Consider the following 16,349-nt stretch of genomic DNA (forward strand, 5'->3'; position numbering starts at 1 on the left):
GACAGCCCTGGTCACTCCATAAGGACACCCCTGGTCACCCTGCAGGGACAGCCCTGGTGACTCCACAAGAACACCCCTGGTCACTCCATAAGGACACCCTTGGTCACCCTGCAAGGACACCCCTGGTCACCCTGCAGGGACACCCCTGGTCACTCCACAAGAACACCCCTGGTCACCCCTGGTCACTCCATAAGGACACCCCTGGCCACTCCACAGGGACAGCCCTGGTCACCCTGCAAGGACACCCCTGCTTTAATGGATTTCTCTCCTGGAGAGGAAAACCAGCAGCGAGAGAGAAAGGTGGGAACAAGAATTCTATCCCAGAGGATCAGGGAATGGGATAACAGCTCCATGAGCAGAGGATGGAGTGAGAAAGCCCCAGAATCAATTTATGGGGTTTTTTTTGCTGCCATCCCATGAGTTACACCGATGTTACTCAGCTGAGAGAAGCCTGAGGAGCTCCCAGGGATTTATCCACAATCCCAGTGCTCCCAGCTCCTCCTGGATCTGCCTGGAGCAGCCCTGGAAGCTCCCGATTGCTTCCTAAAGCTTGGGACCACAGAAATTCCTCCCACTGGGAACAGGGAGCACACAGAGTTCCCAGAGAGTCTGGGGTTTCCATGGAGTCTGGGGTTTCCATGGAATCTGTGCCATCCTCGCCTCCAGGTGACAGTGAAAAATCGGGAAAAAGAAGTTCAGGCACCAATTCAGAGCAGAAAGAGACACTTCTTTCCCAAATTCCTGCCGTTTATGGTGGGAATTCAGGGGCAGTGGTTAAGAAAAGATGATTTGAAGGGAGAGATGGAAAAAAGGAGCGATGGGAATGTTCTTCCAAAGGTTTTTGCTTCAGCACTGAGCTCCAACCTCTGCTATTCCTTTTCCTGCCTCTCCCTTCCTTGCCCTCAGCCTGTCAAGATAAACATCCCCCAATCCTTAACATCCCTTCAAAAATCGAAGAACATCCCCCAAAAAAATCCCATTAAAGGCCCCTTCTGACAGCTGGACCCCAGCGGCCATCCCAGCCCTCGATCTTCAAATAAAAATTCCAATTACGGATTCATTTTCCCTGCTCTGGGCACCTGGCTCCCCTCAGAAATTAAAAACCCCACAATCCAAAGATGAAGGGGATTTTTGGCTCCCGCTCTGACCTCCCCAGCAGAGGAGGGAGAGCGGGATTGTGCCGGAGCTTTCATCCCGCTGGATTTGGGAATCCCAGCTGGGCCCAAGATGCTGAAATTTCCATGACAAAGAGCAGAGAGGGTCCTGCAGATGGGGCAGCTCTGGACCATTAACTCCCAGCCTGCTGTGATGGGTCATTCCCAATTTTTTCCATGTTCAGGAAGCGAAAAAAAACCCCACAAAACCCTCTGGAAAACAGCTCTGGAAAGTGCCTGGTTTGGTTTTCATCCAAAGAAATAAAACCCAATTTTTCCGTCGGTTTTCACCCAAACAAATAAAATGATTTCCCTCCATTCCCAGCTTTTTTCAATGTTAAAGTGTTTTTGTGTCGTTCTGGTAAAAGGATAAACTCGAGAATGCTGAGGTTTTTAACGTTAGAGCTGCGCTGTCGTTTTCCCGGGATTTGGGTGTCCCTGTAGCTGACAGGGAAAAAGGGATCAAACAGCAAATGTGGAAGAAAATTGGGGGAAAAAAAAGTATTTAATAGGTCCTTCCACGGATTCCAGAGCTCCTGGTTTATCCTCATCAACCACCAGGAAAAATGAAAGATCCCAATCCCACTGAGCTGTTCCCGTAAAGATTTTAGGGATGAGCTCAGCTCTGAGTCAGGATCAAACACCCCCAGCTCTCATCTGCTGCTTCCCAGTGCTCCCTGCTCTGCACCACACAGGAATATCCCAGAAAATGCTTTTTCCAGGATGTCATGGAAGGGAATAAACTTCCAGAGGGAAGTGGGGCATCCCTTGTCCCCAGCGCTGGGAGCAGGTGTTGGACTGGAGGGAAACGACACCGGCTCAAAACCAACCTCATTCCTCTCACCCCCTGACTGGGGCAGCTCCATCCCACAGAATTCTTGGAGAATTTTAAGGAAATTTAAGGAAATTTAAGGAGACATTTAAGGAAATTGGAGGGAATTCGACAGGAATAAGGATGGGAAGTTAAATTAAAAAAAACCCAAATAGCTCAAGGGAAAACAAAGAGGAGCTGGGAGCTGTTTGCTGTGGCTCAGGGGGCTCCAAATCCCAGCTGGATTATTCCAGAATTCCACTGGAAGCACCTGCTGGAAATGCAGCTCAGGTTCTCCAGCCCTGTCCTGATTTTCCAGGCTCCAAAGTGGCCGAAAATATTCAGTTATAAATTGTGTCTGTTGAAAATAAATGATGAATATCACCTAAAATAGTTACAGGATCCATGGAGTGTCCCGAGCTGGAAGGGAAGAATCATCAAAATCCAGCTGTGGATGACCCCAAGAATCCCAGCCCGAATTCCTGAATTCCTAATCCTAATAAAGAGCCAAAGCCAGGGAATTGCATCAAACTCTCTTCATTTCTCCGCTGCTCTTTTCCTGCAAACGTGGCCCAAGCAGCAGAGCCCGAGGCTGAGCAGGATCCCCACGATCGCTCCGCTCCCGATTCCCAGCACCACTTCATAAACCCCCTGCTTCTCCCACACTTCCCAGTGCTGCTGCTCCCGCTCTCTGGGGCCGGTGGCGTTTCCCAGTTCCTCCCCGTTGGCCGCCAGCTGCTGCTCCCAGGTCAGGGATTTCTGGAAGTCGAGATCCACCAGATCCTGAGGGATCACCCTGAGGCCAAAGTAGATCCTCTTGACGAGCTGGAAGGAGCTCAGCACCTGCACGTCGCAGCGATAGGTCCCGGAATGCGACTCCAGAGCCGGGGAAAAGCTCAGGGAAGGGCTGGGATTGCGGAAGGGATGGAACAGGAGGTCGTTGGTGGTGATGAGCCCGCGGGCGAACCTCCAGGTGTAGCCAAAATCCTGTCCCTCGAGGCTGGCGGCGTCCGGCGAGAGGCAGCTGAGCTGGAGGGGTTTTCCCTCGGGAACGCTGAGGTGCCGGAGGCCGCAGATCCAATCGCTGAGGCAGCGGGAACGCAGCACGGAGCAATTGCGGCGCTCCCCGGCCGGGCTGAGCTCGCACAGCCGCTCCTCCTTGACGCCCAGCCCGCAGGTGACGCTGCAGGGCGTGGAGTTGACCACGAGCCGGGCCTTCAGCCCCAGCAGGATGGGCTCCGATCCCGAGGGAAGCGCCGCCGGAACGCGGAGCAGGGCGCACAGCAGGATGGCCACGACGGGGCCGTGCTCCATCTGCGGGGGTTCTTCCAGAGTTCAGCACTCAAATGGGCCCGGAATTGTTCCATGAACCTGCCAGGTTCTTCGGAGTATCTCTGACATCCCACCTGATCTAATCCTTCCAGCAGGGAAAGGCCTCCCGGATGTGGAGCTGGAGGCACAACTGAAAAAAGGCACGGCAGCGCATTACTGGATCCAGCAGGGTGGGAATCGCAGGAATTCCATCAGGAATGTTCTCTGAACGGGACAGCGGGATGTTCCGATCCATTGGATCCGATCCAACTCCGCCCAAATCCCATCAGTTTTGGGTGTATTTGGCAATTTAAGAGATGAAGTTCTCCCCTCTCTGTAAGAACTCCCACGTTAGTTTGGGTGGATTTCTGCTGGAAAAGCAGCAGCTCCAGCTGAATTTTCCCACCAAACTCCAAACTGACAGCAGGAATCGCTGCTGGAATCTCCCAAATAACGCTGTGGAGCGTAAGGAAATCCCCAAATCCCAGTTCCTTATGGAGGCCCTGCCCAGTCCTGACTGATACAAACACATCCCAGAGTCTGAAGCACTCCCCAGATCCAACCCCAACATTCCAACCTCTACTCGGGCTGATCCATGGGAATCCGGGCCGAGCTGGTTTGGCTCTGGTCACTCTGTGTCCACACCAGGCCCTGGAGCCGTTCCCACGGGAGCAGCTCTGATGTCACAGCCAACAACAGCCCCCAACATTCCAAGGAAGAACCCTCAGGGAAGGCCGAGCAAATCCTGGGAGATGAGGGCTCCCAAAGCTCCGGGTGAGGCTCTGGATGCCATTCCCAGCCTTGGAAGGAGCCACGGGAGCTGGGAGAGCTCGCACAGCCCCCATTCCTGAGGGATCCGACCCCAAACCTCCACTGCTGGATCCGCAGGAACCATTCCCACGCTGCCATCCCAGGAAAACGCTCAGAGAGGAGACTGCAGAGGGATCCGTGTGGTGCTCAAGCATCCCCAAGAACAATGCTCAAGTGTTCTTCCCTGGAAAATCCAGGGTTTCTCACGGAGGAATCCCCCCCCAGTTCTACGGAGCTATAGAACCACGTTCCTCAGAGTTTTTGGCCAGAGTTTCATGGAAAAGGCATCCCATAATCAAAGTCTCCTGATCAGCAGCTCTGGATTCCCACAGGGATTTGGTTTTCCAAGTTTTTCCGCACATAAGGAACATCCGGATCTATTCCCAAAGCTCCAGGAGGGGGATTTTGCAGCCCCAATCCCCCTTGGAGCTCCGTGTTCAGCTGCCCTTTCCCAGCCTGGCTCCGAGCGCGCTCAGGGATCTGGGAATTCCAGACTGGCCTGGGTGGGAAGGGACCTTCAATCCCATCCCATCCCAGCCCTGCCGTGGGCAGGGACACCTCTCCCTATCCCAGGCTGCTCCAAGCCCCGTCCAGCCTGGCCTTGGACACTTCCAGGGACGGAGCAGCCATGGATTCTCTGGGAATTCCATCCCCTGAGTAAAGCTCTGAGCACTCAGGGTTTGGTTTTACTCCAGATTTACTCCTTCTCTTCAATAAAACCAACCCAATTCCCGCTGGAAAGCCCAAACATGAGGTGCTTGGACGATTCCCAAATTCCAGCAGGATGTAAACCCCAACATTTCCATGGAAAAGCCAAGATTTACCCCCGGATTTTAGGAAATGGGAGGTACCTCTTTATTTACAAACACAAAACCACCACCACTGCTGGGCACCGCGGGAGCTGAGCCGGGACTGTACAAAACTATGGGAAAGGAAACAAGGATGGGAAAACTGGGAAAGAAAATAGAAGTGGGAATAAAGCAGGAAATAAAATAAAATCAAATAAAATAAAATAGAAGTGGGAATAAAGCAGGAAAGAAAAGAAAAGAAAAGAAAAGAAAAGAAAAGAAAAGAAAAGAAAAGAAAAGAAAAGAAAAGAAAAGAAAAGAAAAGAAAAGAAAAGAGAAAAGAAAAGAAAAGAAAAGAAAAGAGAAAAGAAAAGAAAAGTGGGAATAAAGCAGGAAAGAAAATAAAATAGAATAAAAGTGGGAATAAAGCAGGAAATAAAATAAAATAAAATAAAATAAAATAAAAGTGGGAATAAATCAGGAAATAAAAAAAATAAAATAAAAGTGGGAGTAAATCATGAAATAAAATAAAATAAAATAAGGAATAAATCAGGAAATAAAAATAAAATAAAATAAAATAAAATAAAATAAAAGTGGGAATAAATCAGGAAGGAAAACAAGGATGGGAATAAACTGGGGAATAAAATAAAGATGGGAATCAAAACAAGAAATAAAATAAAAATGGGGAAAAATAAGGAAATAAAATAAAGATGGGAATAACCAGGAAAGAAAATAAGGATAGGAATAAAGCAAGAAAGAAAATAAGGATGGGAATAAAGCAGGGAATGAAATAAAAATGGGAATAAATCAGGAAATTAAATAAAGATGGGAATAACCAGGAAAGAAAATAAGGACAGGAATAAAGCAGGAAAGAAAATAAGAGTGGGAATAACCAGGAAATAAAATAAAGATGGGAATAAAGCAGGAAATTAAATAAAGATGGGGAAAAAAAATCAGGAAATAAAATAAAAATGGGAATAACCAGGAAAGAAAATAAAAATGGGGATAAATCAGGAAATAAAATAAAGACGGGAATAAAGCAGGAAATGAAATAAGGATGGAAATAACCAGGAAATAAAATTAAAATGGGAAAGAAATCAGGAAATAAAATAAAGATGGGAATAACCAGGAAAGAAAATAAGGATGGGAACAAAGCAGGAAATGAAAGAAGATCTGGAAGAGAACAAATGCAGGGAATTTCCACTGTACAGAGGGGTTGGAAGAGAGGGGAACTGGAGTTTGGGGTGAGTTCAGTGCTTCACCCCAACCTGCAGTGTGCATTTTTAAACCCAGGGGGTCAGGCACAGCAGCCAGGGTGGCTCTGACGGGACAGAGTCACCCCAGAAGCAGAAAAAAACCCCCCAAAAATCCAATTTTACACTCGTGGTCATAAATGTCATGGAACGAACCCAATGGCCCCAAAGCTGGAAAGGAGAATGTCGAGTTTGGAACAATTTCAAAAGCTCTGATTTCCAAATGGTTTCTCTCATTTTTCTCTCTCGGGCAGCTCGTGCAGAGTTGTGGCTGCAAATTCAGCACTTGATGATTCCCTTCCTGCTTTTAACGCCTGCAGGATGTGCAGGAAATTGAAACACCTCGTGATGATCCCAAAAATTCCACCTGGGGGAATACCGAGAGCAACGAAAACTCCAAAGTCTGGGGGAAAAAGCGGGATTTAGGAATGAAATTTCCTTTTATCGGGATGCTGGTGTGGGGTAAGAGGTGCCAGGCTGCGGGTACTGGGCAGGGGAAGTGCCATTCCCATTCCTACAGGGAAATCCTAAAGGAATAAAAGGTTGGGAATGAGCTGCCAGCTTCCATTTTTAACCCAGAAGTGGGAAAAACAGAAACCCTTTGGAAAAGTTCTGTTTCAGTTCAGAGAAAATTGGTTTTAATTTATCTCCCAGTGAAGGAGGAGCCCAGATATTCCTGAAGGAGCATCTCCCAGGGAAGAGCCGGAACAAAACCACTGGGAGGACGGGAGGGAGCTCCAGCAGAGCTTTGGGAATCACAGGCTGGGAAAAAAAAAAACCATTGGAAAATGAATTTTTGATCGAAACTTGCTCCTTCTCCCACCAGCAGAGCGGGAAAAATAAACACCGAACCAAGGTGGATTCCAGAGGGGGCCTCAGCTCCTCACATCCCACTGGAAATTCCTCAAAATCTGGCCTGGGATCAGCAGCTCTGCCCCCATCCTGTCAGCCAGCAGGGAGCTCGGAGCTTCCCGGGAAAAGCTGGGCAGGAACGGGAGCAGCCCCAGCTCAGCGAGATGGGAATTCCCAGGTGGAAAAGGGGAGTTTGCAGGACACAGTCAGGAATAAAAAATACACACTTTGGGATGTTCTTCCATCCGGGAATGATGAGAGGTTTGAGGAGATAAAGGTGGAGAGGCTCTGGAGCGGCAGGGAAGGGGCCCAGGTCGCTTTGGGACAGGGATTTGTCCCCACAAATCCCACAGGAGCTCAGTCCAAGCCTTCTCCTTGCCAAGGGCCACTGATCCATGGAGAGGCAGCCAGAGGGCCGGAGGCTGCTCCCTCTTGCAGAGTCATTCCTGCCCCAAGTCACTCCCTGAATCCATGGGATCAGTCTGTGCTGGGCCAGTCCTCCCAGACCGAGCGCTCCAGCGTTGCCACGCTGGGGTGCCAAGAGAGGAAAGAGGACAGGGAATAGAGGAGAGGAGTCTTCATAGCAACTCTGAGATTGCACCACCTGCTAAAGAGACCAGAGACGGGAAAAATGAGTGAGCAGCCCCATCCAGAGGCTCCCAGAAACCAGAGAGCCCCAAATGGGGCAGGAAAAAAAATCCAGGGAAAAGCAAGATTTTGTGGCTAAAGAACGGAATTTCAGCACCAAGAGACTGCTCATAGACAGCTCTGGGATTTATTTGGGATTCTGGGAACACGGCATGGCTCAGAAATTCTTTATTCCCAAACTTACCCGGTGCCAAATGATTCTTAATTCCCAAAATCTCAGAGCAAAAAAAAAAAAAGGAAATCAAGTTTCACCTAAATTTGGGTGAAAGCAGAGCAGAGGATTTTATTGGAGACGAAAAATGATGGAACTGCTCGGGTTGTTTAGGCTCAAAGCTGAGTTTAACACCAAAATCTGAGCTTAACCTTTGCTGCCAGCTCACAGCACTGCTCCCAGGCCCAGCCATGCAGCTCCTGCACGGACATCCCCAAGGTTTTCCAGGGAAAATCCCTCCCTGTGCAGCTGTTTCAGCCCCAAAACTTGTGGCAGAATTCCCACTCCGTGCAACAGGGATGGGAAAGGGAGCCTGGATCCAGGCACGGGCATTTGGAATGTGCTGGAAGCCCAAGGAAAAGCTGGTGGCCCAAAATGGGAATTTCAGGTACAAGGGGTGAAGAGAGCACAGGACAGAGAGAATTCCATGGATTTCTGTGGGATTGGGAAGAGCCAAGGGATGGGTTCTTTCCCTGCACATGGTGGCTCCTACAGAGATTCCAGCACTGGGATCCACTGGGAATCTGCTGGATCCTCTCAGGTCAGGGCTGCAGGAGGTCAGGAATCCATCCCAATATGGATTCTCATGGAATGCCACGGTTTGGGTGGGAAGGGACCTTAAAGCTCATCCCACTCCATGGGCAGGGACCCCTCCCACGATCCCAGGGTGCTCCAAGCTCAATCCTCGGACACTTCCAGGGATCCAGGGGCAGCCACAGCTCCTCTGGGAACTCCTCACCATCGCAGGCAGGGATTTTTCCCTATTTCCCTTCATCCCAAACCTGCATGGAAAACACCTCAAAGCCAGCACAGGCAGCAAAGACTCAAAGCAGATTTTAGGGAGCTCTGCCACCTCCAGCTGATGGGAAAATTGAGTGGAATTTGGGTTTTTGAGGAAAACAAATTCCCAGCTTGCTGTGCTGGCTCAGGAATCCTATCCCAGCCCTAATAATCCCGATGTTTCCTGTTGCTGGGTTGGAACAGCACCAACAGCAAATCCACCCCAAAATCCTCCCAAACAGGGCTGGGCAAGGAGAGGCAAAACCAGAAAATCCAGGAAAGGAGCTTGGCTGCTCTGCTGCTGCTTTTGGAACATTCCAGAGGGATTGGGAATGGGATTTTCCAGCGAGGAAGTGACGCCAAGCTCCACAGAAAACAAGGAATTAGGGACAGCAGCTGATGACAAAGTTACAGTCAGCACCCCCTGACAGGGCTGAGCGAGACTTAATGTTAATTAAATGTTAATTAAATGTTAATTAAATATTAAAGCACTTCTCTAAAAGCACACCCGGCTCAATCCAGCCCCTCAAACACGGAAAATCCGAGCATCCAGCATTGTTTGGAAGCCAAGGATTGAAATTCTCCTTGGAAATGGACACATTCAGGTTCCCAGCCGTGATCCTGCCTCATTTCTGTTGTTAATTACATTGTTGTGTTAATTAGCAGTGATAAAAGCCACAATTAACAGGGCTGCTGATGCAATGAATGATCTCCAAACCAGCCCTGTCCATCCAGGTGATCCCTGCCATCCTTGAAAACACCCAAAAGTCTTGGAAAATCGCCCCCAAAAAATCCCCCACGAGGCAAATCCCACCCCAGCACCTCCCAAATCCCACCCAAGGATGCTCCTTGGCTCTTCCATTCCTGGATTTTTCCAGGTGGAAAAGTGCCCAGAGAACATCCCCCAGGTTCTTCCAGAAAAGAATCCCAAATCCCTGCAAAATAACAACGATCACGACAAGCGACACCGAGGAGCTGAGCAGGAGGGACGAGGAGCAGGGTGGGCAGCAGTGAGGGGAGGGAAAGAGGGAATAAATCACTCCTGGAAAGCCTAAAATCCACAGCAGCAGCTGCTGAGCTCAAGGAAATGCAAAATTGGATCCATCAAATCCATCTTTGGGATCTTTGGATCTTTTGGTTGCGTCCCAACCCCGAGTTCTGGATTAGAATCTTAAATAAAAACCAACAAAAAAATCAGCACTGCAGCCAAACTGTGCTCTCTGTGCTGGGCTGGGAGGAGCTTTTCCCCAAAAAAAGAAGGAAATTGGACAATGGGAAATGTTTGAGGCTCAGGCTGGGAGCCAACGGAGGTGACTGCAACTGTCCTGCTCTGGCACACAGCAAAATCCAGCAAAAAAAGGGGGAAAACCCAAATTTCTCCTGGTTTGCAGCAGCTGTGAAGGAGGAAAATCCCAGATTTATCCTGGTTTGTGGCCACTGGAATTTCAAGGAGGCTGCAGCACAGCTGGGAATGGGAAATCCAGCTGCTGGCTTTTATCCCAGCGTTTGTTTCCCAACAAATCACGATTGCTGCTCCTTTTCTCCTGCCTTCTGTGTCCCTCTGCCTGCTAAGGATGGCCCAAAATAACTGCAGAATCCTTCGATATTCCAACTTCCCCCCCCAAAAATCAACCCCAATCCAGCTATTTTAGGATTTCTGCAGGAGCTGAGGGAAGCAATTGACAGAATTCCAGGGGTTTTGTTTAGGAACAGCTCTCAGCACCCACAAAACCCCTCCCCGTGAAGGGATTTCGCTCCGATTTCCAACGTTTAAAAACGCTGCCATTTTCCTCAAAAACCCCATTTTGCCTCTCCTTGCCAGCAGCTGAGCAGGGAGGGAGAATTTTTGGGAAGCTACAGAGGCCTCTAAGGAGTCAGGTGAGCACGAAGCAAAGGCCACCAAGCAGGGACAGTGACAGTGGTTCCTTACCTGGCAAGGGCTGGCCCAGCTCCGCCTGCACTTTGCCCTTGGCTGCTCCTTCCAGAGGTAAAGAACCTCTGTCCCCTTTGTAGAGTTTCGGCTTAAATGGAGAATCTTTGTCTTTACCTTTTGATCCTTTAGGCCTGCCTGCTTGCTTCTTCTTGGATTTACCATCTCCCTTCACCCCCAGCAGCGGATGGACTTCTGTGAGCAGGGGGAAAAACGGGAATTCAAAGGTGAGTTTATCCCTAAAATGGGTGGGCGGTGAAATTCTGGGTGGGTTATTCCCTAAAATGTGGGAATAGTGATGAAATTCTGGGTGAGTTATCCGCAAAATGTGGGAATAATGATGAAATTCTGGGTGAGTTAGCAGGAAAAACTGGGAATTCTGGGTGGGTTATCCCTAAAATGTGGGAATAATGATGAAATTCTGGGTGAGTTAGCAGGGGGAAATGGGAATTCTGGGCGAGTTATCCCTAAAATGTGGGAATAATGATGAAATTCTGGGTGAGTTAGCAGGAAAAATGGGAATTCTGGGTGGGTTATTCCCTAAAATGTGGGAATAATGATGAAATTCTGGGTGAGTTAGCAGGGGGAAATGGGAATTCTGGGCGAGTTATCCCTAAAATGTGGGAATAATGATGAAATTCTGGGTGAGTTAGCAGGAAAAATGGGAATTCTGGGTGGGTTATCCCTAAAATGTGGGAATAATGATGAAATTCTGGGTGAGTTAGCAGGGGGAAATGGGAATTTTGGGTGAGTTATCCCTAAAATGTGGGAATAATGATGAAATTCTGGGTGAGTTATCCCTAAAATGTGGGAATAATGATGAAATTCTGGGTGAGTTAGCAGGAAAAAATGGGAATTCTGGGTGAGTTATCCCTAAAATGTGGGAATAGTGATGAAATTCTGGGTGAGTTAGCAGGGGAAAATGGGAATTTTGGGTGAGTTATCCCTAAAATGTGGGAATAATGATGAAATTCTGGGTGACTTAGCAGGGGAAAATGGGAATTCCGGGAGAGTTATCCCTAAAATGTGGGAATAATGATGAAATTCTGGGTGAGTTAGCAGGAAAAACTGGGAATTCTGGGTGGGTTATTCCCTAAAATGTGGGAATAGTGAAATCCTGGGTGGTTCTTTCCTTAAAATGTGTCAATAATGGAATTCTGGGTGAGTTAGCAGGGGAAAATGGGAATTCTGGGTGAGTTATCCCTAAAATGTGGGAATAGTGATGAAATTCTGGGTGAGTTAGCAGGAAAAACTGGGAATTCTCGGTGGGTTATTCCCTAAAAAGTGGGAATAATGATGAAATTCTGGGTGAGTTAGCAGGAAAAACTGGGAATTCTGGGTGGGTTATTCCCTAAAATGTGGGAATAGTGATGAAATCCTGGGTGAGTTAGCAGGGGAAAATGGGAATTTTGGGTGAGTTATCCTGCAAAATATGTGAATAATCATGAAATTCTGGTTCCTAAAGGGATCCCAGAGAGGGGTTTGGGATAAGGGATGGATGGCAGGATAAAGGGAATGGGTTCCCACTGCCAGATGGGATTTTGGGAAGGAATTCTTCCCTGGGAGAGCCTGAGATTCCCAGAGAAGCTGTGGTTGCCCCATCCCTGGAAGTCCCCAAGGCTGGACAGGGTTTGGAACCAACTGGGATCGGGGAAGGTGCCCTGCCCATGGCAGGGGTGGGAATGGGATGATCCTTAAGCTCTTCCAAGCCCAAACCATTCCACGATTCTATAAAAAATCCCCATTTTTCAGGATTCCTTCCTGAAATTCCCACAGAAGCTGTGGCTGCCTCATCATCCCTGGGTGTGTCCCAGGCCAGGCTGGAGCACCCCAGAATCGTGGAAGATGCGGGACTGGAAGATCCTTAAGGCTTTCCCACCCCAAACCATTCCACAACCCTATAAAAAAAACCCCCCAATTTCAGGATTCCTCCCTCATTCCCAGCTTTTAAACCACCCCCAAACCCGCAGCTCTCAAGCTGCTGTAAGAACAACTCCCAAGCAAGGAAGAAAACCCCTGAAATCCTGGGATTGGATCCCTCCCTGAGGCGCAGGATGGAGCCGAATCCCGGCCCAGCTCCCACCCACCGTCATTAGGGACTCCCTGGAGCTCGATGTTGGTGGTTTTGGGTTTTTTCTTGGGGGCCTGGGGCCCGTCCGAGGAGCTCTGGCGCTTCTTCTCGGAGCCCAGCCCCTCGTCCGTCAGGGAGCTCTGCACCGCGTCCGGAGGGGGCCCGTAGGGATTCTCCTCGGGATCCTCCACCTCCGGAGCGATGGGAAGGTACAGCAGGGCCTTGGAGTCCTCCAGCTCCTCGTCGCTGAGGGCGAGAAACGTCGGGGGGGGGGTTTGAAACCAGCATTTTGTGTTTATGGGGTTCCATAGAGGGGGTTTGTGAAGGGAATGTTGGGGTTTGTGAAGGGAATGTTGGGTTTTGTGAAAGGATGTTGGGGTTTGTGAAGGGAATGTTGGGGTTTGTGAAGGGAATGCTGGGGTTTGTGAAGGGAATGTTGGGGTTTGTGAAGGGAATGTTGGGGTTATGAAAGGAATGCTGGGGTTTATGAAGGGATGTTGGGTTTATGAAGGGAATGCTAGGTTTTATGAAGGGATGTTGGGTTTTATGAAGGGAAAGTTGGGTTTTATGAAGGGACTGTTGGGTTTTATGAAGGGACTGTTGGGTTTTATGAAGGGAAAGTTGGGTTTTTAAAGGGAATTTTGTGGTTTTTAAAGAAAATTTTGGGTTTTATGAAGGGAATGTTGGGTTTTATGAAGGGAAAGTTGGGTTTTATGAAGGGACTGTTGGGTTTTATGAAGGGACTGTTGGGTTTTATGAAGGGAAAGTTGGGTTTTTAAAGGGAATTTTGTGGTTTTTAAAGAAAATTTTGGGTTTTATGAAGGGATGTTGGGTTTTATGAAGGGAAAGTTGGGTTTTATGAAGGGACTGTTGGGTTTTATGAAGGGAAAGTTGGGTTTTATGAAGGGAATGTTGGGTTTTTAAAGGGAATTTTGTGGTTTTTAAAGAAAATTTTGGGTTTTATGAAGGGAATGTTGGGTTTTATGAAGGGAATGTTGGGTTTTGTGAAGGGATGTTGGGGTTTATGAAGGGAATGCTGGGGTTTATGAAGGGAATGTTGGGTTTTTAAAGGGAATTTTGTGGTTTTTAAAGAAAATTTTGGGTTTTATGAAGGGAATGTTGGGTTTTATGAAGGGAATGTTGGGTTTTGTGAAGGGATGTTGGGGTTTATGAAGGGAATGCTGGGGTTTATGAAGGGATGTTGGGTTTTTAAAGGGAATTTTGTGGTTTTTAAAGAAAATTTTGGGTTTTATGAAGGGAGTTTTGGGTTTTATGAAGGGAATGTTGGGTTTTATGAAGGGAATGTTGGGTTTTATAAAGAAAATTTTGGGGTTTATGAAGGGAAAGTTGGGTTTTATGAAGGGAAAGTTGGGTTTTATGAAGGGAATTTGGGGTTTTTAAAGGGAATTTTGGGTTTTATGAAGGGAATGTTGCGTTTTATGAAGGGAATTTTCTGTTTTATGAAGGAAATGTTGTGTTTTATAAACGAAATTTTGGGCTTTATGAAGGGAATTTTGTGTTTCATGAAGGGAACTTTGTGTTTCATAAAGCGAATGTCGTGTTTTATAAAGGTTAATTAATTTGTATTAGTGAGGATTTGGGGATGAATGTTTTAATTAAAAGGTTCTGGCACCTGCTGCAGAAGGCGGCGATGGGATCCACGCTGGTCACATCCACCTCCTCATCCTCCGCGGCGTCAGCACCTGGAAATCCGGGAAAAATGGGAATTAAAGGCGGGAAAGAGAAGGGAAAAGGCTTGGGAAGAGCGGGGCTGGCTGTGCTTGAACGCCTGATCGGGCAGGAGTGGAGCAGGAAAGAGGCCTGAAGTGTTTCCTATTCAATCAAAGCAAAAAAATAACCTGAAATGTTTCCTATTAAAGCAGGAAAAACCCCACTAAAATGTTTGTTATTAAATTAAAAGAGAAAACAAACCCCAAGTATTCCTTATCATGTTAAAGCAAAAAAAAAAACAAACCCCTAAAATATTTCCTGTTAGAGCACAAAACAAATCTAAAATAATTCACATTCAAGCCCAAAAATACCCTAAAATATTTCCTATTAAAGCACAAGAAAAATCTAAAATAATTTATATTAAAGGACAAAACAAATTTCAAATATTTCCTATTAAAGCACAAAACAAGTCTAAAATATTTCCTATTAAAGCACAAAACAAGTCTAAAATATTTCCTTTTAAAGCACAAAAGAATCCCTAAAGTATTTCCTATTAAAGCACAAAACAAATTTAAAGTATTTCCTATTAAAGCAAAATACAAACCTGAAATAATTCTTATTAAAGCAGAAAAAAACCCCTAAAATATTTCCTATTAAAGCACAAAACAAACCTAAAGTAATTCATATTAAAATATAAAACAAACTTAAAATATTTCCTATTAAAGCAAAATACAAAGCTAAAATATTTCCTATTAAAGAAGAAATCTAAAATATTTCTTACTGAAGCACAAAACAAACCTAAAATAATTCCTGTTAAAACACAAAAAAACCCCTAAAATATTTCCTATCAAAGCACAAAAACCCCCTAAAATATTTCCTATTAAAGCAAAATACAAACTTAAAATAATTCATATTAAAGCACAAAAAAACCCCTAAAATATTTCCCATTAAAGCAAAAAACAAACCTAAAACATTTCCTGTTAAACCACAAAACCAATCTAAAGTAATTCTTATTAAAGCACAAAACAAACCTCAAATAATTCCTGTTAAAACACAAAAAACCCCTAAAATATTTCCTATCAAAGCACAAAACCCCCTAAAATATTTCCTATTCTACCACAAAACAAACCTCCAACTATTCCTTTTTCACCCATTTGGTTTTTACCTCATTTTCCCGTGGTCTAATCCAGAGCTATCCCTAAAAACCACCAGGAATAAAGGCAGGGAGAGGACTTCAACCCTCCAAAATATTTTGGGTTTTTCCACTCATCCAGTTCTCCACCTGCTTAAATTGATTTGGATGCTTAATTCCCACAAAACCAACGTTACAGTGAAGATAAAAACTGCCCAAATTCCTAAATTCCAATGAATGAAATGATGGGAAGTGCTTGAATAGGAAGCATTCAAGGCTGCTAATGAGGAGAGCTGGGAATAATCCTCATTTCCGTGGGGTTTTTTTTGACATTCCAGGATTTTTTTTTTCCCGTGGTTTCTGGGCACCACCAAGCGGCCAGGCCACGGATTCCAAGGATTCCAAGGATCCCAGGCAGGCTGGGAATTCCCTGGGAAGGGTTTGGGCTGTACCTGTCTGCTCTGGCTCGCTCTTGTCCTCGTCCTCGATGTCGAATTCCGATTCCCTCTCCTCGTATTCCACATTTTCATCCAGCTCCTTGAAATCAGGGGCAAAGGCACTCCAGTTTTCCTAAAACCAAAAGTGGTAAAAAAGGGGTTTTAATTGATACAAAGAGCAGCTGTGAGGAGAATTCCTTGGATTCCTTCAATCCAACACAATGAAATATCCTGGAGGCGTTTAAAACGTGGATGTGGCACCTGGGGATAAGGGACAGAGCTGGGAATGGCTGGAATTGATCATCTGCGAGGGTTTTTCCAACCTCAATCATTCTGTGGCTCTGCAATCTCAGGAAAATCCCATAAAAGCACCAAAAATCCAGGAAAATCCCATAAAAGCACCAAAAATCCAGGAAAATCCCATAAAAGCATCAAAAATCCAGGAAAATCCTATAAAAGCATCAAAAATCAAGGAAAATCACATTAAAGC

At 46.5% G+C, this 16,349-nt stretch overlaps 2 protein-coding genes across 7 annotated transcripts in view; both read right to left on the reverse strand.

Annotated features, from left to right (window-relative positions):
• The window catches only part of RBBP5 (RB binding protein 5, histone lysine methyltransferase complex subunit), a 38,921-nt gene that overhangs the window by 16,407 nt on the left and 6,165 nt on the right, over positions 1–16,349 (reverse strand). For 2 of the 6 annotated variants that reach the window (XM_048327677.1, XM_048327678.1), the window contains exons 10-14: positions 15,875–15,992; positions 14,253–14,322; positions 12,636–12,865; positions 10,549–10,743; positions 6,743–7,586 (exon numbers count right to left, since the gene is read on the reverse strand). In XM_048327677.1, the coding sequence (XP_048183634.1) occupies positions 7,558–7,586; positions 10,549–10,743; positions 12,636–12,865; positions 14,253–14,322; positions 15,875–15,992 (642 nt within the window). In that variant the 3' untranslated portion in view covers positions 6,743–7,557. Of the gene's footprint in view, positions 1–6,742; positions 7,587–10,548; positions 10,744–12,635; positions 12,866–14,252; positions 14,323–15,874; positions 15,993–16,349 lie in introns of those variants that run through there. The other 4 variants (XM_048327681.1, XM_048327679.1, XM_048327680.1 and 1 more) reach the window with 4 other exon arrangements.
• Positions 2,487–4,659, reverse strand: TMEM81 (transmembrane protein 81). The gene has a single exon (XM_048327683.1). The coding sequence runs from the start codon at positions 3,277–3,279 to the stop codon at positions 2,503–2,505; it is 777 nt and encodes a 258-aa protein (XP_048183640.1). The 5' UTR covers positions 3,280–4,659; the 3' UTR covers positions 2,487–2,502.

The sequence above is a fragment of the Corvus hawaiiensis genome, chromosome 24 (genome assembly GCF_020740725.1).
Source record: "Corvus hawaiiensis isolate bCorHaw1 chromosome 24, bCorHaw1.pri.cur, whole genome shotgun sequence".
NCBI classification, from domain to species: Eukaryota; Metazoa; Chordata; class Aves; order Passeriformes; family Corvidae; genus Corvus; species Corvus hawaiiensis.